We start from the raw sequence: 25,460 nt of genomic DNA on the forward strand, positions 1-25,460 counted from the left end.
ACAACTGAAGTAGTGGTACATCCATTGAGTATCTCGTCATGCATCAATGAGCATTATGCATAAACTTTTCACAGATAAATACTTGTTGCCTTGTTGTTATAATATTGAAATGACGATGAAACCTGAGCTATTTCAAGTTGGAATCAGTTCCAAAAGCATAGCCATACTATTCAGGCACCAAAACAGCATCCATGAAGCATCAAACATACATTATGGAATTTATTGTTTATTGTCCAAACTAGAACTATTTTGTTCTATGTGAAATTGAAAATAAAAAACTATATAGAATTAACTATGTGCCCAAATTTGTAGCTCTCATCACGCTCTTAATCTCTAGCTATAGAATACCTAAATCCAATACCATATGCAAAAGTTATGGCTAAAATACGACAATGCTATCAAGTTGCCATAGCTGTCTCGTGACTTCTAGAGCATGTTTTGTATCCACTCAAAATGGATAAAATGGCTACTCCTTAGCTCAATAAGCACTCAATAAGACTCGTCGAAGCCCTATGAAGCTTGTTGACAAGCTGGAATAATTTGGGAGAAGGAAAGACTCAATGCATACCTCGAGAGGAAGAAAAAATGACTACCATGAAACCTTGAGCTGAAGCTTTGAATTCGAGCTAAAGTGAAGGATAAAAAAGCTCCTCGAATGGTTGGCTCTAATACTAGTTGAAAGGTAGAGCTCAAGTTGAAGCACATAAGCAGAAGTAAGAGCAAAGCAAGAGCTATGGTAGATAGAGCAAGAGAGTAAGAGAGAGAGACATCATACGTGGGAACTCCAACAATCACAATGTGTGACTAGCTACTCCTTTTTTAAAATATTTGGCATAGTTACTTATAACAAATTACTTTCAACATTGGTTAACCCATACTACAAGATCAATTGCTCAATTGGCTTAAAACTGAAGGATGCCTTGTCCTAGGCAACTTGCTCTTAGAAGTTCACCATCAACACATATAAAAAAGGACCTTCATTGAAGGCCACAATGGGAAACTAAATTATCTGTGAAAGAGAATCATCAACCCTATAACCTTTTGTCACTTGACCACCTAAGCTCCTTGAACACTTTTTTCCAAGCATATCTCAAGATATTAAGCAACTTGAGATGCTTCATCTTAATATTTATATTCTTATGCGTCAATCAATGCTATGATAACTTTGTCAACATTGGAAACGGAGATCTCACAATAGGTTTAGGCAAACACGAGCAGTCACTACCCTTCAATTTAGCACTATTGTTACGGATCCATTCTTGCATCAAAATGGGCCCGAGTTGATCACAATCCAACCTCTTAAGAAGTTGGTAGGTCGATGTGAGAGACTTTTTGTAGTAGTGCATCAAGTCCCACATTAGACAAAGATTCTAATTTCTTCCAACAACGATTTGATAAAATAGCTCTAATTTTATCCAAGGAAGGGCAGCAATGCTCACGAAATTGTTATGTCCTGACCCATAGTGTTGAACTTCTTCATGTGTTGTCTGGAAAATGCTCACGAAATTGTTCAGTCCTAACCCATAGTGTTGAACTTCTTGTGTTGTCTGGAAAATGCTCCACATGTGAATATTTCACGGGGTGTTGACCATGTAACGTGGCACGGCAGATGGCCGCCAGGTGGACGGCTCGATTTCGCAGAGGTAAAGTTTAGATGCGAGAGTTCTGAGGCTTGGGATAAATAAATGAATCCACAGCGAGCTCAGTGTCGTCTCTTTTGTCTGTCGTCCTCTCTTTCTCCCTCCCTGCCGCATCAAAATTAATGCAATTCACTGCAATTGGGATGGCTCGTGCCGGACAGCCTTCTTTGCAGCTGCGCAGAAGCACACACCATTAGGGTTCGCAGATCGAACCATGGTCAGTCTTCCGGTCCGTATCCTCGGTTCTCCCTTTTCTCTATAACTTTATCTCAGGTTTCCAATCATCATCTTTTGTTGCCATTTCTTTGCAGGAGCAGCTCTAGACACTTCAGGCAGTTCTGTTCGTCCTTTCGTATCTAAGGTCTGTCCAATCTCACCTCTTTCTTAGCAGCCATAGCCTCATGGATGTAGAACACAACGGCTTTGCTTGGATCTGTAGATGCTCTGCCGTATGATGTTGTGTTGCGTTTCGGCGCAGGTGCAACTTGTGCTTACTGCACAAGGCATTAGTCTTCAGGTGATTGCGAGTCTGGTAGTTTTTGTAGAGAATTTGGTGATCTGTTGGGCTGTTTTTAATGTGGTATCGTACTTCGCTAGCAACTGCAGCATTCTGCTTAATGCACCATGCATAAGGCTTTAGATGATTGTGAGTTTTGTGATGTTGATGTAAAGAGGACTCGGACGATCTAGTGCGCTTTTCTCTGGGGACTGTTCACAAGCCATTGCAGTTTTGCAGCTCAAATGTGACTTTCAATATACTGAGGATGTAAGTGTTAGACATATCGAATCACCAGGTTTCTAGATTGTAGAGGTAGGGCCGTTGTTACAGTTCCCGAAAGCAACACAAGCTTCTGTTACGAGGGGATGTAAACTGTGCTGAGGTGTGCTGTGCAGGTTCATTTATCCAAGAACAATGAGCTGTGCTAATAGTGCTCGCACAGCAGGTGATCGACTGCCAACTTGTGAAGCAAGTGGTGGGGGTCAAAGGTAACTGTTCACTTCGAGCACTTTGCTCACTGTTTGTTAAAAGCGGTAGATGTTGAGCGTTTTGTTTCATACAAATGCTGGTCTTTAGCGAACCAATCTGTTGTTAATCTATGCATGCATATGACACAACCAAGTCATTGCTTGGTGATAAAATTGAGGCTGCATCACCATATTTAAGATTATTGATCTCTAAGTTATGTCTATGAAACATCATGATCAGGATTTCTAATGCTTTCTAAGGCATATCAACTCTTGAATCATGTAATGTGACAAAATTGATCTTATGAATCCCTTATAAGTAGTGTTCCTCTTGAAAATTTTGATCCAAGTTCTTTTCTTTGGTATGACTCTTTTTGACATATATGTATCTTAGAGTCTCAACTTTTCCTACTCATGCAAATTATTGAGATATAGTTGAGCATAATTGTAGATAATTATCCTTGGAAATGATATTGGAGACCTTTTCCCTAGAGCAATAGCGATCCTTACTTCTAGATTTTGGGTGGTTGTTAAGCTCAGTGGACATTTGTCCTGTCATATACATACCCATTTTAAGTAATGAATATGTTGGGTCACATGTTTAATTTTCTCTCCTGTTAGTTTTTTTGAACACTTTGTATGTTGTTGTGTCCACTTCACTTATCACGTTGGTACTCAAGTCAAGGCCCTTTATGTGGAGAGCATAGCTTTTCCCTATTTAATGCATTTAAAATTCTCGCAATTCAAAAAACTATGACTTAAGTTCTTATTCATTAAACATCAGAACATAGTCATAAGCTGTATTGTGCTAATGTTTGTTGTGCAAGGAACAAATGTGAGCCTACACCAAAGTTATTTTAAAAATGTAGGGGGGAAATATATCATTTTGCTACAATAACAATAAATCGTAGGACTGATTATAGTGATAATGAAAGAATCTAACATTTGAGTTCTACAACAGTGATAATCCCTAGTATTAAACATCTACAATGAAACTACCATACATCTAAAGATTAATGAGTTAAAGTAACACATTAAATGCTTGGAGGTCAATCAAATAAGTATCTTATGAATATGTTACCATACAAACGCATTCAAATGATTTTGCATGGTGAAGATGCACCATTGTACCCTGTATGCAACTTACTTTCAACTTTCCAGCCACTCTTGATAAGTGGAAACGGAGCCCCTTAACTCTATATGTACTTGATTGAGTTTCAAACCTCTAGGGTGATCAAATATTTCAAATGTGCCCCTTTGGATTGAGTAGTCATTCATATCCACTTTTTGCAGTTTCACATTTGTTTTTGGATTTAGTAACACGGCGTGGGAAGGCTTTCCTTGTGATTCGCAACTTGCTTTTGCATATTCCTTGACAATTTGCCACGCATGTAAACCTCTTGTTTTAGCTAGTCTTAGCATACTAGTTGATGATAGTGCAATTTGCTCAAAAGAGCATATGTTAGATGCAACATGTGAATATTAGCGGTAATTATTACTAGCTAGACTTATGGATCCTTCCCTTTGGTAATTAAAAAGGTTAGAGAATCAACGTATGGATTGACTTCTTATATGAAATGACTTGCAAAATTTTTTCTTAGATGAGAGGAATCTCTAGTACTTGCAATATTGAGGTTCTCTACAAGCTTTGAGATCTCTTGTAAATGTTGCATTCTTGGGTCCACTAGCCATTTTTTAATAGCAACTTCATCATGTGATCATTGCAAATGCAATTTTGACTAGGTCTTCGAGTGTTGTGTGAAATACTAATTTTGCTTCATCTTTGATTTTGAAGGTGTCAAACTCACCAATGGTCCTAGTTAGACCATTTGCCAAATGAAGTTAAGAATGGATAAGCAGTGTTTGACTTGATCAATTGATGATAGTGAGGAGCTACCAAATGCGTTGCAAAGCACTTTTATTGAAGATAGGCATGAGGGACCAAGGGGTGTGGATGGGCATGCTAGTAGAATGGAAGGATAGCTCGGAGAAGAAGGAAAGTAGAGGTTGTTGTTAGAGAAATGTGGAGCAACGAAAGCAAAGTAATGAAATTGTTGTATACATAGATAATTGATAAAAGAATACGAATACATGAAGTTAGAATTAATGAGCTTACAAACGGAATCCATTTCCAAAGTATAAGAGTGTACAACCATACAAGATGTGGACAATCAACAAAGTGCTTCTAGATGCCTCTCTGGCAAGGTGCATTGTGTATGCATGAATGACAATGACATAATGACATAGAGGAGAGGTGGCCTATAAATATGAGAATGAGTAGCAATGTGAAAGCAATAGAAACAAGTGGTGAACATTGAAAAAGTTGGACAATGAAGTCAAAACACAAGAACTTAATGAATGAAGAAATGGGCCATAGGATCCATGTACTAGAGCATGAGAGGATATGCACAAACCACATAGGCTATGGCGACCATCAGGGTGTCTCTTGTTTTTCTCTCTTTAATGGATTTAGAAGTGCAACGAATGAGAAGTGGAGAGGATATACTTCTAAATAGTCAATGGAGAAGGTTCGAGACAACTAGGCTTCTTACGTCAATGGTTATCCAAATCACTTAGATGCGCAGATCATGGGTGACAAGTACAATAAAGTGTATATTGATGGAGAAATGACAAGCCCCTAGGGAATTATCACCATGTCTCATACCATAGCAATGATCTTCTAGAAACATGTATCACTGTAGTTCATAGAACAAGGTCAAGCATAAAGGAGCATGGATATTCAAGGAGTGGATGATGAAGCTACCATCAAGGTGCCTCAGCAAGACAGTGATGTTGATGTCGACTATATGAAGCCTTGAAAATAGAGAGTAGAAATAGTTGAATCTAAATGCCCATCACGAACAAACTCCATGGAAAGCACATTATGATTGGGGATTTAGTGCTGAAGTCTCCTCATTCAAGAATAGACTAGGAGTCAATATTGCTCTTTGTTTAATCTTAACTAGTTTTAGGATTTGCATTACTAGAATCCATTAGTGCATGTAGAAAGCATGTGCAAGGTCCATCACATCAAAATGTGGATGAGACCAAGGTGCCCAATCTTCATCAATGACAACACACTAAAGCTGTAAGACTGATCTTGTGTCACCATGACATTGGCTATGTGAGTGGAATCTCTATTGAAACTTGAGGATGATGAAGAGTTGTAAAAGCCTTGCCCTTTGTATCTTTTTGCTTATGTGTCATTGCTAGTTTATTGCAATCCTTTTGTAGATGCCCCTTTTTAGCGTGGAAGTAGCATTGCTCCTTTGTCTTATTCCTCCTTGAGCAATGGATACTTGATGAGAAACGTTGCTAGATCAAGATAGCAACCTTTGTCAAAAGTGAGTGTAATGATGGAAGTGTAAAAGATTGTTGTAATGGATTGCACAACATGAGAGAAAAGAGAGAAAATAAGAAAACAAAATTACACTTCAAAGAGAGAACTCAAGGATATATTGGAGAAATATACCAAACACACGACAATTGCATATAATAGTGAGTCATTGGCATTGGCTTCCTCTCTCCAACGGGACTTGCATTGGAGTTTATAAGTGATGGATGATACAAATCAATGCATCATGTCAATCAACAATAAATGCTAATCAGCTAGTCATAAATGCCAAAAGCACCATAATAGTGACAAATAAAAAATTACGTAAAATAACTACAATGCCTAGCCCTCTAAATCATATATCTAGGCTCTTTCATGAATTGACAAGATTGCTTATGCTCTCTCTCAAATCATGGGTGATCTGATAAAATACAATGATACTATGATAATGACTCATCATAGTCTATACAACAAAGTCCACTAGAATAGATCTATGGATATCCAAGCGATGGGTGATCAAGCCACCACCAAATGTGCTTTGGATAGAATTAGATTTTGACGTTGATTATACAATAACTTGATAGAGAAGAATCATAGCACTTTTTTTTGTTTGTTAAACAATGCCTTGTAGTAGCATACATGACCATCCTATAAAAAATGTCTTTGAGTATACGTGATCGTGGATTTCCCGCCTTTGAGCCAGACCACCAAAGTGTCTCCTCATGTGAGCCCGAACTAGGAGCCAATCCCACTCTCAATCATAAAACAACCCATCATGAACTTGGAAGTCAATCCTAGATCTAGGATTTTAAAACTTGTCATACTTTAATTGATGCATTAAGTCTCTCTTTGGATCCTTTGCACCTATATACTTGTATAGATGAGGCTCACCTGCTCCACCTCACCATTTGCTCATGCTCCCTCTCTGGGATTGGAGAGTTGTGAGGGATTATTGCATTACTTGCACTAGAAAGTAGCAAGAGGGGCACCCAACCCCTTTCTTGGATCTAACGAAGATAACCATTTTTGCGCCTTGGCCTTTGCTTGGTCGGAGGATCGTAGTCGGAGGATCGTAGTCGTAGTTGTAGGAGGATGACTCCTTTTAGGAGTTTGGATCTTGCTTTTTCTTATTCTCCTTCTTTCTCCAAGTAGCTAACACCTTACAATCCTTGTGCAAATGTCCCTTCTTACCACAATGATAACATTAGGCCTTAATTTCTTCATGTATTGGAGCCACCATATTTAGATGGAGGCCTCCCTTGTAATCTCAAAGACTCCTCATGCTCAAGTATGGAGGACATATGTGTAAAGCTCATTGGTGTTGATATTGTCTGGGCTCGCAAATCATTGGCCACTCCATCAAACTCTCATGGGAGCTTGTAGTGCACAAACCCCACAAGATGAGCCTTGGGAAGGGTGAATTGCCTATGCCCAAGTTGATATTGTACTTGTGTAACATGAAGTAAGAATGATTGGATAGTATCCTTAACCTCGAACTTCATTTGTTGGAGTTGACCATAGAGAGTGATTGCTTGCATAGTTGAGGGTGCCTCCTACAACATCTAAAGCTTCACACATACTATTGAAGATGTCCTATAAGAGGTGGCTGCTAGCAAAATCTCTTTAGAGATACATTAAAGAATAGAAAACATACGGGCGTCATTGGAATCCCATGTAAGCATAGCTTCCTTGTGGTTGTCTTGATCCCAATTATTTGGAAGAGAAGTGTGAGGTTGAGGATGCTCAATAGCTCTAGAAATGACATATCACAATTGCTTCAACACAAACCATACTTTCATAACAATACTCCATGTTAAGTAATTAGGTCCATGAAATTTGTCATCAATAGAAGACGAAGGAGGAGCCATCTAGTGAGGGTAGGAAGAGAAGAGAAAGAATACATAGAGAGCATACATCCAAACACAACATAGACTACTCGAAGTTTGAGTTCACATGCAATGTCAAGGGGAGCCGATCACAAAATGTTTGCAAAATCCAGGAGAATCAGAGTGATGTGGAGACTAGAGAAATAAGAAGTAAACATATTGAAAGAGAGGAAATGGAAGATACATATTTGCATAAGCAAACATTGATAAAGGCTGAAACCACTGTTGCCTAGCTTGTAGGAGCTCAAAATGCTGAAAATGCAATTGCAGATTATAGAAATGCAGGCAGTATGTGCATTAAGTGCAGTCATGCAACATTACAATATTACAGAAAATAAGAACGTAGATTGGAACATGAAACCATAGAAGATTGAAGGCCGAAAACAAGTAGAAAATACCTAGAAACTGGTTGCCCAAGTTGTAGCAGACAGAAGAAGGCTGATCAGCACCAGAAAGTTACGAGTGTAGACTGTCCAAAGTACAACACCTAGAGGCCAAACACAGATGTCTGACACCATATTAGGAGTGAGTGGAGCAATGGAAGCACAAAGGTCTGCTGTAATAGGTTGCACAACATGAGAGAGGAGAAAATATGAGAAATCAAAAGAACATTGCAAAGGGAGAACTCAAAGATATGTGTGGGCAGTGGAATCCATATGTGAAACACTAGATAATTGTGTACAACAATGAGTCATTGGCTATGTGTGCACTGGCACCAGTCCCCCTCTCTCCAATAGGGCTTGCATTGGAATCTACAAGTGATGAACTATACAAACTAAGGAGGAGGGAGCTGAATATATAGGCAATAAATAATGCTGTCAATGCATCAGGTTGACCACGTGCCTAGACTCACTCATGAGTCGACAAATTGCTAACAACCTCCTTTATAACTTGAGTGTAGACTATGCTCCAATATCATGGAGGTTATATGATGGAAATTGATTGGATTGGATGATGCTTAGGCTTTTAAGGTATTCGCTTGAGCATCATACTCGAAAGGGAGCTCACAAGGGATGGTCCCCACCACACGAGCCGTGGGGAGAGTAGACTACATGTTACGAAATTGGACTTGATTTTGAGCAGCCGAAGAAGGAATGATTGGGTGGTATTGGTAGACTCGAATCAGATGTTTGGTAGACTCGATTTAGATGATTTGAAGTCGACCATAGAGAGTGATAGCCATCATAGTTGATGGAGCCTCGGGTATAGGTTTTGGCTTCTCCCACACCACGAAATCGTTGATAGGTTTCCTTCGAGATATTCTCCCACATCACAAAATCGTTGATGGGTTTCCTTCGAGATATAGCAAAGGAGTGCCAAGTATTGTTTGGTAGCATCAATATCTAATTGAGGATTGCTTTCTCAAAGTTGTCTTCATCGCAACTAGATGGAAGAGGAGATGGTCGCTAGGGACAAGAAGTTGATGCTAAAATAAGGTACAACAGTTGCTCGTGCTCATACCTAGCTTTCATAATTGCACTACAAGCTAAATAGTTATGGCCTTTGGGCTTACCATCAATGGAAAAACATGGAGAAGCAATTGATTGATGAAATGAAGGTAGAAGCAAAGAAATGGGTATGAGAGAAATTGGGGCATTGATGATCAATTTGCCATAAAATCAAAGGTTCAATAGTTTAAGCAACATAGTCCAATTAAGCACATAGAAACAAGGTCACTCAATGAAGAAAGCGTAGTGTATAGAGAGTACTCAATAGGAATTTGTTGTAAAGCAAGAAACATAGTGTAAGGTATAACCAACAATTAAAATGCAATAAGCATGTGCTTGAAGAACAAGACATCAATTGGAATGCCATTATCTTGAAGGCAAAATCACAGATGTAAATTATGACCTCTAAAGTCCAATTACTTGGGCATTAATCATGTCAGGTGTAGGAGAGTAGTTGATTGAGAAGAGATGTAGAAGATGTAGTTGTAGCACTCACAAAGGAGAAAACATAGGGTACACAATAGTGCATTGAGGCACGGAAGGAAGACTGGGCCGAAAAAGTTGCTTGTGATAGGCCACCTATTTCAATGTGCCCAACTAATTGGAGAAGGTAAATAAACATAATGCAAGTGTGTTAAGGCCCATGAGTACAAAATATAGCTTGCAGCCAATATGGGATAGTGAAAAATGGCAGCACAAGGGAAAACTAGCAACATTGGTCGTTTGATACCATGTTAGATTGAGCAACAATGTGGAAGCAATAAAAACAATTGTTGAATATTGAAGATGAACAAGAAATCAAGAGCATGAGAACATGTGTATGAACCACATGGGCTTTGACAACCATCAAAGTGCCTTCAACCTTCCTCTCTTTAATAGATCTAGAAGTGTAGCTAATGAGTAGAGTAGAGGGGAGGAACCTATGGATAGGCTACATGCAAGGATTGAGTTTGGACATAAATGGCCACCTAAATGCCCAACATCGCGCACACCACCACTCAGCCACCCCCACCAACAAACACAACTTGAAGGTAACTTGGGTATTGACATGGGTAAGACTCAAATGTGGATGGGTGGTGTGGATGGGTGGCAAAGATGGGCATAATGCACACATCACTGATAGGGACAAACATAGCATGACCTACGGTGAGGAAACCCTTGTGAGCATGAAGATTTTGGAGCCAATCACACTTGTTACTCAAAGCGTCATTGTCCATAAGTCAAGGCTTTTGGAAAGATGAGCAAGCCATAAGAGAATCGTGCACTTGACAAATGTGCCTTGGACAATGAGCCATTGGAGAATTGTCCACTTGATGGATGTGCCTTGGACAATGAGCAAGCCATAGTAGAACTAGATGCGGATAAAGCGGTAGCTTTCTTCACTTCACTCTTCGCACTTAGATGAAGATGACAATACATCTTCTAGCACTTGATGGATGTGCCTTGGATAATGAGGAAGCCATAGCAGAACTAGATGTGGATAAACAGGTAGCATCCTTCACATTGGGATGAAGATGCTGATACTTCTTCTAGCACTTCTCATTGGGATGTGATTAGCAATGAACATTTCATAGGTGTTAGACACATTCATTAGGCTTCTTACTGGGCGCATGTATGGGCAGTTGGGTGGCTTCTTTAGGATTGATCCATTTGTCTTAGGTCTTGTCTTATAGTCTATGCACACTCTACTTCTCAACTCTTATCGTGTTAGAATCACATCCACTTGGAGAGATGGAGATTGGAGGTATTTTTGGTTAGCACATGTGCCATTGCGTGTGTGGACTATACTCTCATGTTCTTGGGTTATGGATTCCATTGCCTTTTCATTCATTTTGAGTTCTTGTTTTCTCTCTTTCATTGCTTATTCTTCCAAGTGTTCAGTGGTTGTGCTCTTCCATGTTAGCTGCTCATTCTCACGTGGTATTAGATGATCAGAGTTGCTTGGTTTTGGTAGCAAACCAATCCTTGACCACATACAGTAGTCATAGTGGAATCTTGATGCTTGTCACGAACTAGCTCCATGAAAAGCGTATCACCATGAAATTCTCACCTTCTTCTTGCCTTAGTTTGCCAAAGTGTCCTCTCATGTGAGCTTAGGGTAGGAGCAATGACGACTCTCTATCACAAAAAACAGCCATCATGGATCTAGTAGTTAATCCCTCTCCAAGATTTTAAAACTTATTAAACCTTGTCCATGCATGTGGGGATGTTGCAATGTGGGTCCATTGCACCTACATATGGATGATGCTAGAATGCCCCACCACCATCACCACCCTCACGCACTCTCTCTTTGGCATTAGAGAGTCATGATGGATGCCGATGAGGAGACCTTAATGGCCTTTGCCTAGCAAAAGAGGATCCCTTTGTAGCCTTGGCTAAAGGGCTTGAGTTGGAGTTGCAGTTGAAAGATGACAATGAGGATGACTTAGTGGAGGCTAGGCAAAGACCTTAATGGCCTTTGCCTAGCAAAAGAGGATCCCTTTGTAGCCTTGGCTAAAGGGCTTGAGTTGGAGTTGCAGTTGAAAGATGACAATGAGGATGACTCAGTGGAGGAGCTCGTGAAGGGCTTGAGTCGGAGTTGGAGTTGAAAGATGATGATGAGAATGACTCAGTGGAGGAGTTCTTATCCTTCTCCTCCTCCTCCTCAATTTGTTGTGTTGCTAGTTCCTTGCATTCCTCTTGGAGATGTTACTTTTTGCCAAATGAGAACATTGTGCTTTAGAATTGTGTGTGAAATGAAGACATAGGAGCAAATGAATGCAATTTTGGTGCAAATATCTCGAAAATACAAAAACTCTCAAGTTTCAAGACAAAAACGGTTGAAAAGGTGACCCTAACATAAATTAAAAGACGAGGGCAATTAATGGCTGACCTCTTCAACAAACCAAACATTCTCTCATTAATCACATCTGAGCAACCAAATTTGGTGGTTTTTTCTTCCAAAATCTCAACTAATTAGCAACTTAATCATTTTCTTACAAGTGCTTTTTTTGAAGCATTTTTTGGCCCTAATGATGATAAAGAAAGGAAGGTAAGCGACCTATGGTAGGGATATATGATTACACATCTTGAACATTCCATAAGTCTACAAGGGGTATGGCTATGTGAGAAGGAGAGAAAAGACCATGGGAAAGGAAAACCTTCCAAGACCTTACAAGACATGCAAAGGGTAAAATACTCCACAATAGTGACCTATCTCCTCTCACTAAAGCTCAAATAACGTTACTTTGGGAAAGGAAAACCTTCCAAGACCTTGCAGAATGAGGAAAGGGTAGAAGATGTCAGAGTGCAGCGGTGCAGAAGCGTAGGACTGAGAGAGAGAGAACGCAGAGAGAGAAGGGAGAGAAAGAGACAGTGGACGATGAAGATCTGCTGTATAAAGAATGCTGAATATAAAGATATACACGGGCGCAGTGCGCTGGACTGCGTGTCTCCACCTCGACGATGCAACCTGCTGTCCACCTCGAAGTTTGCTGCAGTCTGCACTGTCTGCTGTCTGAAATCTGTGAACAGAGACAGAAACTGCGCATCACCGGTCTGTAATCTGCGTCAGAGAAGTGTGTGTAGACTGCTGGGAACGTCGGGTATAAATAGCCGACAACCGGGGCAAAAGAGGGCGCCAGAAAATAGGGCGCAACCAGGACAGGTCGGCTGCATTAAATGCAGCCGACTGGGCTGCAGGCAGTCGAACTGCCACGTGGCAGTCCGACTGCACAGTCCGACTGTGCAGACTGCTGTGCAGACTGCCTGCCTGCCTGGCTATGATCTCTAACACCCCCTCTCAGAGCCTGGGCAGGGCAGAAGCCTGAGGGATCTGGAATGTCGCCGAAGTAGAGCCTGAGGAAGTGCCTTCGTAAACAAATCCGCAAGATTGTCCTCCGTCTTGCAATACTCCACAGTGATGGTCTCATCCAGAAGCTTTTCTCGGATGAAGTGGTACTGGATCTCAATGTGCTTTGTCCGGGCATGAAAAACAGGGTTCCTTGCCAAGGCAATGCAACTCTCATTGTCACATCGCAGCAATGTAGGACGAGTCTGGGGACACCCAAGCTCCTCCAATAATCTCCGAAGCCACACAACCTTGCATGTGGTGGAAGACGCGGCTCGATACTCCGCCTCAGTAGACGAAAGGGCTACCGTGGGCTGCTTCTTGCTACTCCATGAAATAACACTTGCACCCAAAGTAAAGCAGTAACCTGTAGTAGACCGCCTGTGGTCCACGTCACCGGCCCAATCCGAGTCGCTCCAACCTGCAAGTACAAGATCTGACCCATCTGTCCCTGCGGGGTAATGAATCCCTAAATCAGACGTCCCCCTCAGATACCGAAGTATCCTCTGAGCAGCCTGCCAATGCACCGTCTTAGGTTTACTCATGAACCCTGCCAAGAGCCCAATAGCAAAACATAGATCAACCCTCGTGTTGAGAAGCCAAATCAAGGACCCAATCAACTGTCGATAGCGGGACGCATCCGCCAAAGGAGAAGCTGAATGGGAAGTGGCCTTCCAGTTCGGATCCATAGGAGTAGATAGGGCCCGACACTCCTCCATCTCAAAAGACACCAAGAGCTCCTGAACATATCTCTGTTGAGAGACAAAGATCCCCTTCTGAGACTGATAAATCTCATGGCCCAAAAAGAAATGGAGTAGACCCAAATCCATCATCTCGAACGTCCGATGTAAAGCTGACTTCGTCTCTTGGACCTGCTGTGCAGCATCACCTGTGACAATCAAATCATCAACATATAATACAAACAGCACACAACCATCCTCGGAAGTGTGAACATACAGCTGCGGATCGGCCTTGAACCGCCGATATCCCAACTGAGACTGGAGGAACGAATCAATCTTCTCGTTCCATGCACGCGGGGCCTGCTTGAGGCCATACAAGGCCTTCTTCAACCTGTAGACTTTCCCATCTGAAGAACCAAAGCCTGGAGGCTGTTCAACGTAGATCTCCTCCTTCAAATCACCATTCAGGAAGGCCGACTTCACATCCAACTGATAAACAGGCCATCTCCTATGGCCAGCCAAAGCAAGAACAGCTCTAATGGTCGCCATACGAGCTGTGGGGGCAAAAGTGTCATGATAGTCAATCCCTGGGCGCTGTGCAAAACCTTTAGCAACAAGGCGAGCCCTGTGCTTATCCAAAGTACCATCACTGAGGTATTTGGTCTTGAAGACCCACTTGACTCCAATCACCTTCTTCTTCGGGGGGCGTGGCACGAGTGACCAAGTGCCATTCCTCTCAATAGCCTCCAACTCAGCTTCCATAGCTTTCTTCCATGGGGTGGACTGTAAAGCCTCCTTCACGGAGGTGGGCTCTCGATCCTGCATAACACGTGTCATCAAACAATAGTTGGAGCAAACAAGCTCCGTAGAATGTGCCTGGTGCCGCGTGACCGCCGCGGACTATCCTGCGGTCCCCACTCCTCAGGAACCCCCTCAATCCCTGAATCATGGAGTGTGTCACGGGCCCAACGAGGAGGAGGCCGAACCTCCCCTCGTCGTTCTCGATCAGCAGAAGACTCTGGAATATCCACCGGTGGTAACTCCTTAGAGGTGTCCGGTGGAACAGTAGACTCTGTGTCAGAAACAGAATCATAATCAAAAGGCACGGGCTCCAGTGGAACTGTCGAAGGAGCCCAACTCTCCCCTGGATCTCCAAGAACGGGATGCTCCTTACCCGTCGAAGTAGCCGGAACCTCCACAAACCGCACATCACGGCTAGTGTACATATCCCGCTTGACGGGATCATACAGTCGGTAGCCTTGGGATTGGGAGCTATAGCCAACAAATACCTGTTTTCCGGAAGCTGCTTCAAATTTATCACGGTGAGCCTTGGGAATGTGAACATAGGCATCACACCCAAAGACCCGAAAGTAAGAAACATCTAGCTTCGTCCCAAAATAAGCCTCAAATGGAGTCATCCCTTCCACGGCTGAAGTAGGGGATCGATTAAGGATGTGGACTGCAGTAGCCACAGCCTCGGCCCACAGAACCTGAGGGGTCTGTCAGTGCTCCATCATGGTGCGCGCCATCTCGATCACACTGCGGATCTTCCGTTCAAGAATACCATTTTCTTGAGGAGTATTGGTATTGGCAAACTCCTGGTGAATTCCTCTATCTGCACAAAACCGAGCAAACTCATTAGACACAAATTCACCTCCCTTGTCGGATCGCAAGGTCTTCAACTTCCGGCCTGATCGGTTCTCCTCAAAGAGAAGCCAATCCTTGAAGTGCGAGAAAGCTTCTGACTTTAATGCCAAAAAGTAGGCCCATGTCATCTTGCTGTAGTCATCCACGATCAACATGAAGTACGAGCTCCCACGCAGGGACTCATTGCTCATAGGGCCACATAGATCTGTAGATACTAGCTCCATCGGTGAAGTAGACCGCCGCGAAGCTGTGTGGGGAATGGCATCCCGATGCTGCTTCCCCCGTATGCAGGAGACACATGGCTGCTGGCTCATCACTATATCCGGCAACTCTCGAACAAGCTGTCCACGTGACGCCCTCCGAAGATAGTCATAGTTCAGGTGACCAAACCGAGCATGCCATAATTTTGACTATGACTGTGAGGTAAGAAGAAGAGTAGAGAGAGTGGTGGAAGACTTCAATTTGTAAATGCCGTTCTCCTCATATCCGGATGATAGAACCTTCCTCGATCCACGATCAAGGACTCGCACTGTAGTATTGTCAAACTCCACCAGAAGACCAAGGGAGCAAATCTTATGAACTGAAAGGAGATGGTATCCTAATCCTGGTACATGCAAAACCTCTGAGGGATGGGTACCACCTCATCCATCCGGAATGAGCTGCATCTTACCCCGACCTGCAACAGAAACTGAAGAGCTGTCTCCAATGAGAATCTGCCCACGCGAGGGTCGCAACTGGGCAACACCATCTGATGAAGGAGTCATGTGCCGTGAGACACCACTATCGACAATCCACTCTTGAGCCTGGGGAGCCGTCATCGCAGCATCAGAAGCATTCGGTGAAGCGTCCTCAATGACAGCTAGATGAAGAAATGCAGCTGATGAGGGTGTAGCCACCGCTCCAGAATCCTTGGTGTCCTTCTTCTTGGTGTCCTTCGTGTCTTTGTCAGGGCAATCCTTCTTCCAATGGCCAGTCTTTCCACAAATATGGCATGTGGAGTCTTTGTCCTTGTCCTTCTCCTTGTCCTTCTTGGACTTGGTATCCCCCTTCTTCTTCTTTTGGTCCTTCCCCTTCTTCTGAGAGGCTTGACCTGTCAGCGCCTCCGACTTGGAAGCATTCTGTTCCTTTAACTGTTCCTCTTGGTCCAAGACCATAGGAACCAACTCTTCCCACCGAAGAGTAGACTCTCGCCCCGAGGCAATAAGGGCAGAGTAAAATGTACTGAATCGTGGCGGCAACTGGGACAATAGTGTGATCGCCATGTCTTCGGAGGAAATCGGCTTCCCCGCATTCTGAACCTACATCTGTAGTTGCCTTAGCTTGTTAATGTGCTCCCGTAGCGAAGAAGACTTATTGACGGACAAGGTCCGCATCTGTACCTCCAAAGAAACCCTCTTCATCAGGGTCATCCGATTGTACATTTGATCAAGCTCCAGCCATATCTCACGAGCCACCGTCAAGTGCTCGATGTGAGCGATCACGGCTGTAGTGCATGATAGAAAGAGAAATGATCGAATCCTGGCATTCAGTTTGTCCCAATGAGACTGGGCCCTGGCCAACTCCGCACGAGCATCGGAAGAGAGTTTGGACTCATCTCTTACCGAAGGCCGGTCAATATCTTCCTGTACCAACTCCGCCAAATCATAGGACTCCAGTATGGCCAACATCATAACGCGCCAAATGCGGTAGTTGTCGCCGTCGAGCTTCTGATCTGTAGGAAGAGCCGGTAAGACAGGCACCTTCCGGTCCATAATCGCCTGGAACTCCAAGTCCATCTCTGTAGACATCTTCACCTGCAATGCCTTCTCAAACGCAAAAGCAGCCCCCTCTGACTGAGTAAACTCAGCCTGCTAAGGCTCTTCCGCGTCCCGAAGCTTCTTCACCCGCCGGAGGCGATGAAAAAGCAAAACCTGCACTTTTAGGTTGAAAACTCAAACTTTCTCCGCGTAAAACAGCAGTAAACAGCAGCAAATCCACCACCTGTACTCCTTTCCTGTGCGCCCACACTCGTTTCAGCCTTGTTCCAAGGCGCAGCCCACCTGTCTGCCCTTAAACGCAAAAAACGCAAATTTGTGTCGCGATGGAAACTCCTCTTCAGGTTGATTCTGCGCTCAGTCAGCCCTCAAACACTGCTCTGATACCATGTCAGAGTGCAGCGGTGCAGAAGCGTAGGACTGAGAGAGAGAGAATGCAGAGAGAGAAGGGAGAGAAAGAGACAGTGGACGATGAAGATCTGCTGTATAAAGAATGCTGAATACAAAGATATACACGGGCGCAGTGCGCTGGACTGCGTGTCTCCACCTCGACGATGCAACCTGCTGTCCACCTCGAAGTCTGCTGCAGTCTGCACTGTCTGCTGTCTGAAATCTGTGAACAGAGACAGAAACTGCGCGTCACCGGTCTGTAATCTGCGTCAGAGAAGTGTGTGTAGACTGCTGGGAACGTCGGGTATAAATAGCCGACAACCGGGGCAAAAGAGCGCGCCAGAAAATAGGGCGCAACCAGGACAGGTCGGCTGCAGATGCAGCCGACTGGGCTGCAGGCGGTTGGACTGCCACGTGGCAGTCTGACTGCACAGTCCGACTGTGCAGACTGCTGTGCAGACTGCCTGCCTGCCTGGCTATGATCTCTAACAGAAGACTCCACAATATTGACCTATCTCCTATCATTAAAGGTATGATCTTTACCCTATAATGTAAGATGTATAGTAGACTTGCAAAATGTTTTCCCTTCATTCATAAGAAGTTTGCATTTGAAAAGGCTCATAAGTAAAATCCTAATTTGGGAGGATCCTTTTGTATCTATAAATAGACATGCTGCCTGCCATTCAACCCATCCTTGTTTTGTAGGTTACACTAGCCTTGTGTTGATGTTGGCTGAGCCCGCCTCATCTGTTGTCCATCATGTTCAGCTTGTCCTTTGCTACAGGTGGTGAGTTCCAGCTGCTCCAAACTGTCCCAGACTGCTACATTTTTTGTGAGTCCACCATCTAGTTGATGTGTATCATCGCTTGGGTCAGGCAGCCTGTGTTTTCAGCATTGCAAGTGTTGACACTCTCCAACATACCTCCTCCAGCTGTTGCCCTGCTGTTTACAGCTCCAATGTGCAGTTTTTGCCATACACTTTTCCACACTCCTACAGCTCCGATTGGTGGTTATTGCACTTGGGATCCGTCTTCGGTGGTGGATAGTATTGACACCTCCCTCAGTGTGCTCTCCAAGAGCTTCTGTTTGTTGGATAGCTTTGCCCTTGAGCATTTTGTACGTTCTCTCATTCATTTAGAGCGTTGATTCATTCACTTCGGAGTTTTCTTTCTTCTCTGTTTGTGTGTTTTGCATTCAGGGTTTGTGTTTATTGCATTATTGTTTGAGTTATTGTGTTTCAGCCATTTTCGTACATTTTGTGTTTGCTCTATGCAAACCCTAGCGTATCTCCACACCAGCCCTTACCTATATGAATGTGTGGATAGAGCCACATAGGATCTTGAGTGCTAGGTACCCAGCCTTGCACAATGGACGCTCACAAATGAGCCATGGGTTCTATTTAGAAAACCTAGCTGCCCTTAACAAATGAGCCTAAAACTCTTGAGTGCTCAATGTATGAGACCTTTTAGCTAACTCTTGAGGGCCCCAAGTGCCTCTACACTTGTGATTGTTGGTGACCACATGGTTTTTGATGAATGCTATGGATGCCCATCTTGTGAGAATGCACATTGAATGGAAGCCGAATCAATAAGCATGCGAAACAAGAATGAAATGACACATGAACAAGAGTGAACAATGAACACAAGATTTCAATGATGGGCAACAGAATCCATATCATAAATTGGAAATGCAAACCCACACCATCGTCCCTTACGGAAAAAAAAAGACCATAGATAAGAAAATATAAAATTTCTCTTTGTCCTCCAACAATGTGATCTGATAAATGAGTGATAGGCGCATGTATAGTCTAAGAGATTGGGATGCCACTTGAAATAACAGTGTCTTCCTGATAAAGTGCCACTAGACTGACCATAAAGTGGCCACCCACCCATGAACAAGTGAGTGGTCCATAGCCAATGCTGCGGGTGCCCACCTTGACACCTGTAAAGTAGACGTTGAATCAGTCTCATTTGAACAAAGACATCATCAAATTCCTCTCCCTCTCTCAAAGGCTAGTTCTTTATGTTACCAATATCTCGTAAGTAGTCAAGGGATGTTACCTGAAAATGTCAAGTGATTGTAACACAAGATCACTCCTGCCAATTTTCCCAAGTGAGGAGTGGTGATTCTTAGCAGTACACACAATTCAGTTTTCAGCCTTCATCATCATGATTGCAACTCTTCGTCTAGTCTGGCTGTTTTGTGGTCCTTCAGCTCCTAAGCCCTATGTGCTTGGGGTGACTAAGGGTTGTCCACTCTTAGGGTTTTTGTTTATTGGCTGTAGGACACTGGTGTAGTTGCGTACTTGCCTAGTCTAGAGGGTTTTGTAAGAATACCACAAGATGATGTGGCATATGACCATTGTATCTTGATGCTTGTATGTCAGTAGTCTCTTGAGATACATCCAAGCAGTGAGGATGCAAAATGTAGTTATGGATATCAAGTGCTCATGGAAAGAGAGCTGCAATGGAGGGCTCTATGAAGCGTGTTTTGAATAATTGATGGGCACATGGCTCGCTTGTTTGGTACTTTTGATGATAAAACTTTTGGAATTGTCTTTTTGACACTTGCAATGTAGAGCTTGAGGCTGTCTCATTTGAATAAAGATATTGACAAATTTCTATTCCTCTCTGAAAGGCTAATTCTTTATATTACTAGTATTTCTCATCTAATTCAAGAGATTTGTAAACTCAAAGATGTCAAATGATCGCAACACAAGATCCCTCTTGCCCATTTACACAGTCCAAGAAAGGTGATTCTTGATATGCCAGTAGCAAACACGATTCAGTGTTAAGCCTTCATCATCAGGATTGCAGCAGTTGGCTATGGTCTAGCTGTTGTGGTGCACTTAAGCTCTCGATCCCTGTGCTTAATAAGGCTGTTTGCTTCAAGGCACATTGTCCAATATTAGGGTTATTGTTCAGTGGCCACAGTATACTATACAATATACTTCTCTTGCTTGTATGCTTTTGATCTAGTGGATGTGTAATAAGCTTAGTTAATTTATAACAAATATGAGTGCCATTCTTTCCAGTTTCAGTCTAGTGGTATACTTGCCTAGTCTAGAGAGTTTTGTAAACACAACTTTTTGATGAAGTGGCATATGACCATTGTATCTTAATCTGCCCATATGTTACTGTCTCTTGAGATACATCCGAGCAGCGAGGACGCAAAATGTAGTTATGGATATTCAAGTGTTCGTGGGAAGAGAGCTGCAATGGAGGACTTTTATGAAGCTCGCTTTGAAAAAATTGATGGGAACACGGTTGGCTTGTTTGGCGTTTTTGATGGTAAAACTTTTGGATTTGGTTGGACTTATTTGTGGTGGTGATTGCACATGAATTGTCTGAGCATTTTTTGTGGTAGTTTTGTGATAGGCTGTTGCTTGCAGGTCATGGTGGCTCTCGTGCTGCAGACTATGTGTGCAAGAATCTATTTGACAACCTCATAAAACATCCCCAGTTTATTTCTGATACAAGAACTGCTATAGGTAAGTCCTGATGCTGCTAAACTACTATTGTCAATCTTTAATTTTACATGTTTAATTACTTGCTTGTTGCAGAATGAGAAGATATTACGAATATTAGTTTCAAAATTCTCATAGTTCTCTAATAGGAGTTCTCTTTGCAGTTGAAACATATCAGCAAACTGACTCGGACTTTTTGAAAGCCGATAATAATCAGCAGAGAGATGCGGGGTCGACTGCTTCAACAGCTGTTTTAGTGGGGGATCGATTGGTTGTCGCCAATGTTGGGGATTCCCGAGCAGTTGTTTGCAGGGCTGGCAAAGGTATGGGCATTGGTTTCAACAATTTGTGCATTTTTTTGTCTTAAGCGTTCACCACTCGATTTTTTCATTTTGTTGGAGAAATTAGAGAGTATAATTCTAGTTGATTGATTGTTGGGGCACCATTGTAAAGGGGGAGGGAGAAAGGAAGGGATGTTGTCCATATCACATTTCCAGCTGTCATCCCTGCGCTTCCAGCTCCACATGCTTTGTCTTTGCTGCAGACAGCTTTGCATTGCCTCAAACTGTCATTGTGAACCTTTGATGCCATTGGCTTCGCTGTTGGGCTTCTGAATTGTCACCACATTGCCATGCACTCGTCATCATCGTGTTTTTCTTGGTTGGTGGTAAATCTAATCTCATTGTCTTGCTTCAAAGAGGGTTCACATATTGATGGTTGTGTTATCAAAGAGAGTTCATGCGTTGCAACCCTGCTAGGGTGGGTGTTTGAGATAAATACTATATCATCCTCATACTACAGTAAAGGTATTAGTACTTCATGGCAGGCTGTTTACAGTAAAGCTGGTAACCAGCTGTGTGGTTGGCTGGTTTGGCAGCATGAACAACGAGTAGCCAGGCAGGGGGATACTGCATCTTCATTAAAAACAAGAGTGGTGATTGGTACACTTATCGAGTTTCTCCTATGTTCTAGTGTGAACGCTCCCTTATCTCACGGGCACTTCTACCTTCTCGTTGGAGAAGTGTTTTTTCCTCGTGTGAACACTCATCACTGGGTGTTGTACTTAGTATCTTAGGGATTGTACTTTCATTCATTCTCACATAGTGGATGTGACCTTCTAACATTCTTTTCTCTCTTGTTGTTCACTTGTTCATTGTGAATGTGTGAGTTTGCATATGCTGCTGTATCCTAACCTAATAGTGGTATCAATGCCATACCTCTTAGTTGCTGCGCCCTTGCTTGTGTGCTGCCATAGCCGTCGTTGAGCCTTGAACTTGGTTGCTCTCCTCTTCTCAGTTTGGGTGCTACTATAAGTTCAAGCTTAGCTTCCTGTTGCGTTCCTCGTAGTGTGTGTAAGCTGTTTGCCTTAGTAGCACTAGCTTTGGCTTGCACTAAAAGTCTTTTCTCGCCATGCTTGCCTATGTGTCCTTCAATGATCCGACTCTTGCCAATTGCTCAACACATTGTGTTGACAAGAAATCGAATCATTTGCGTTTGCATGCCTGACTCCTGTTGCCCAAACAAGATTGCTCCAACCTTCTCGACAACAGTTTCCCTAGCTAGTGTTTGCTATGCTAGACGAGGCATTGATCTATCCTTGCTAGGTATAGCCACATCGCTTTTGCTCGATATCTTGGTTAGCAAACGGCTGTTCTTGATTGCGTCGTGATCCAGACAGCTCGCTTGATTGTCAATTCACGCACACGTTGCCTTTGCTTGATAGTCTACCATGACACGCTTGTAGTTGTGAACCTATTGCTTGACACTCCACACAAATATCATTAAAATATTCAACTTCCAAACGTTAATCAGTATCAAGTCACTTAGTATCACTATTGTTGCAAGAAGAGTAATCTAGGTTGAATCGCTCTTATATAAGCATGGATAATCAAGTATTTGCAGTCGGCCATCGCTACAAAAAAGAAAAGCCATGGCAGCCCTCTTAACTCCAAAGGAAAAGGTTGCTTCTATGGACTCCTCAAGCACCAAGGATGATGATGCTAAGAAAAAGAGGTGCAATTATTGTAGAAAGAAGGGGCTTCTTGAAGAATGCAGAAAGAGGATGGCAAGTGAAAAGAAGAATCAATTGGGCATAGGTGTTGCTAAAAATTCAGCAAATGCAATGAATGCAACTGTACATTTGGCAAGCTTGGACATTGGTAAGGTCCTATGTCTTTGTTGTGCGTTGTTCGTTTGATCCTTGTTCACATGGGCATGGTCTTTTAGTTGTTGAAAATTGCAGCACTTTGTATTTTGATAGTGGCGCTTCTAAGCACATAACATCCTTTCGTGACTTGTTTGTATCATATGCAAATGTACTAAAGGGGGAATCGGTTGTATGTGCAAATGGTGCTTTGTATGCCGTTCAAGGCATTGGTCAGATTCCCATTATTGCAGTGGATGGGAAAACTATAATGCTTGTAAGGTTTTATATGTCCCAGGCATAAAGAAAAACTTGCTTTTAGTTTTAGCCATTTCACGTGCTGGTTTTGTGGTCAAATTTCATATGGATCAATGTAGTGTCTATGATTGTAGTGATAGGGATTGTTTCGTTGTCACTAGTACTTTGTACAATGGACTTTATCATCTTGATTTATATAAGAGGATAGCATTAGAGGATGCATTACATGTTGATGCCATCGTTGTGGGGGACACTAATTTATGGCATGCTTGGTTTAGTCATCTTTATTATGACAGTTTACTACATCTAAGAAGAAAATATATAGTGTTGGATCTCCTTGCGTTGAGAGCACCTACTCATAATGTATGTGAATGTTGTATACTTGGCAAAATGCATTGTGCTTTGGTTCCCAAGGGTAGCACTATGTGTGCTGATAAAAAATGATAGCTTGTGTATAGTGATATTCGTGGGCCCATGTGTGTCAAATCCATTGAAGGTTACTTATACTTTGTTACTGTCATCGATGACACGACTCATCATTATTGGGCATGTCGAGTAGAAGCGGAAGCAAAGAGAGAGGGCAAGAGTACTGAACTAGACAGTGTTGAACAGTGAGACAGTGTGAGTGAGTCGACGGATAGGTGTGTACCAGTGTGGTACACACAAAGAATGAAAGAATTGTATTTATACTTAGGGTATGGTACACTTACACCCGCTAGGGTGAGTTCATGTGTGTGAAGTAATATATACATGGGAGATACACGGTAGAGCGTAAAGGGCCTTTATACCCAACAACATCTCACTTAAAGATCCGAAGCAAACCTTTAATCAACTCCCCTTTAACCAACTCCCACAAGTCTAATGCAATGCTCATATTGAGCCTTTGTAAGACTTTTAGTGAGAACATCTGTAGGGTTATCTTGTGATTTGATCTTAGTCAGGGTGACTGGACCATCATCCAAAACCTAACTGATAAAATGATACTAAACATCAAAATGTTTGGTACGTGCATGGAACACGGCATTCTTAGCCAAGCATACATTGCTCTGGCTATCACATCCAAGTACAGGTGTTTTGGTGGGCAGCCCAAAACCCTTGACCAAACGACCAAGCCAAATTGCTTCTTTTGAAGCTTCAGTGGCTGAAATATATTCAGTCTCAGTGGTAGAGAGCGCTACTATTTTTTGCAATCTAGATCACCAAGTGTAACCAGCCTTCCTTCTTGGAATGGGTGGTGATAACCTGATTTAAGAGTTAATTACAGCAATAAATAAATGCACATAAAATGAAATACACACTTTACCATAACATTCTTGGATAGTAGACACCCTGTTGGCCCCAAAATTGGTGCCCCTTGTGGTATTTCTTTAGCTTTCATTCAATTGGAAGGAGTACAACTTGAGATTCTTCAATCTCCTCCTGCTAACCAATTGCTCTTGCTGTCATAAATGTCCAACAAGCCTTTTAGGTCATTTGCCCCTTGTTTCACCCAAGACTTCTTCTCCAATTTGACCCTTGGCTGGCCAAATGCTGCCCCAAATCAATTTGGGATGAGCTGGCTCCTGAAATCCCTTGATAATCTTCAATTATCAACTGCTGATTTCAGTCCCTTGAGCCTTCAATCTTTGGCACGGATCCCAAGGTGGCTGCTAAATCCTAATTTCTGTTGTAAATTAGGGTTTTCTGCAGAAATTACAGATCAGTCCACCAAAAATGGTTGAGATCTCCTCCGAATGGCTGAGAATTGCTGAGAATGGCTGAGCATATGCTGAAGGAGATGAGAGAATGTTGTAGAGAGAGAAAATTTTGAGATTTGTCACAAAGAACTGATCAAAATCAGCTGCTGCCCTGCTGTACCAGCCCCAAACGGATGCACTAACAACAATAGGAGCATCAGAGACTGTGATCTTCAGGAGAAAGTGCGTCAGCAGTAATTGTCAGCTTCCCAAGGTCACGAATATGCAATCTCCATCACCAAAATGGTCTCCAATGGCTGAGAATTGGCCCCAAAAGCTGGCA

At 42.7% G+C, this 25,460-nt stretch overlaps 1 protein-coding gene across 17 annotated transcripts in view; it reads left to right on the plus strand.

Annotated features, from left to right (window-relative positions):
- The first annotated feature begins 1,702 nt into the window (after positions 1–1,702).
- Positions 1,703–25,460, plus strand: part of LOC148010430 (putative protein phosphatase 2C 59) — a 42,720-nt gene continuing 18,962 nt past the window's right edge. The window contains exons 1-8 of one of the 17 annotated variants that reach the window (XM_087671418.1): positions 1,703–1,857; positions 1,952–2,001; positions 2,080–2,157; positions 2,313–2,406; positions 2,535–2,627; positions 20,737–20,864; positions 20,966–21,064; positions 21,205–21,363. In XM_087671418.1, coding sequence (XP_087527544.1) covers positions 2,405–2,406; positions 2,535–2,627; positions 20,737–20,864; positions 20,966–21,064; positions 21,205–21,363 — 481 coding nt within the window. In that variant the 5' untranslated portion in view covers positions 1,703–1,857; positions 1,952–2,001; positions 2,080–2,157; positions 2,313–2,404. Of the gene's footprint in view, positions 1,870–1,951; positions 2,158–2,312; positions 2,452–2,534; positions 2,628–20,722; positions 20,865–20,965; positions 21,065–21,204; positions 21,364–25,460 lie in introns of all 17 variants that reach the window. The other 16 variants (XM_087671430.1, XM_087671417.1, XM_087671431.1 and 13 more) reach the window with 16 other exon arrangements.

Source organism: Lygodium microphyllum, chromosome 29, assembly GCF_053477565.2.
Source record: "Lygodium microphyllum isolate KBCC chromosome 29, Lygodium_microphyllum_v1.1.10, whole genome shotgun sequence".
In the NCBI taxonomy this organism is placed as follows: Eukaryota; Viridiplantae; Streptophyta; class Polypodiopsida; order Schizaeales; family Lygodiaceae; genus Lygodium; species Lygodium microphyllum.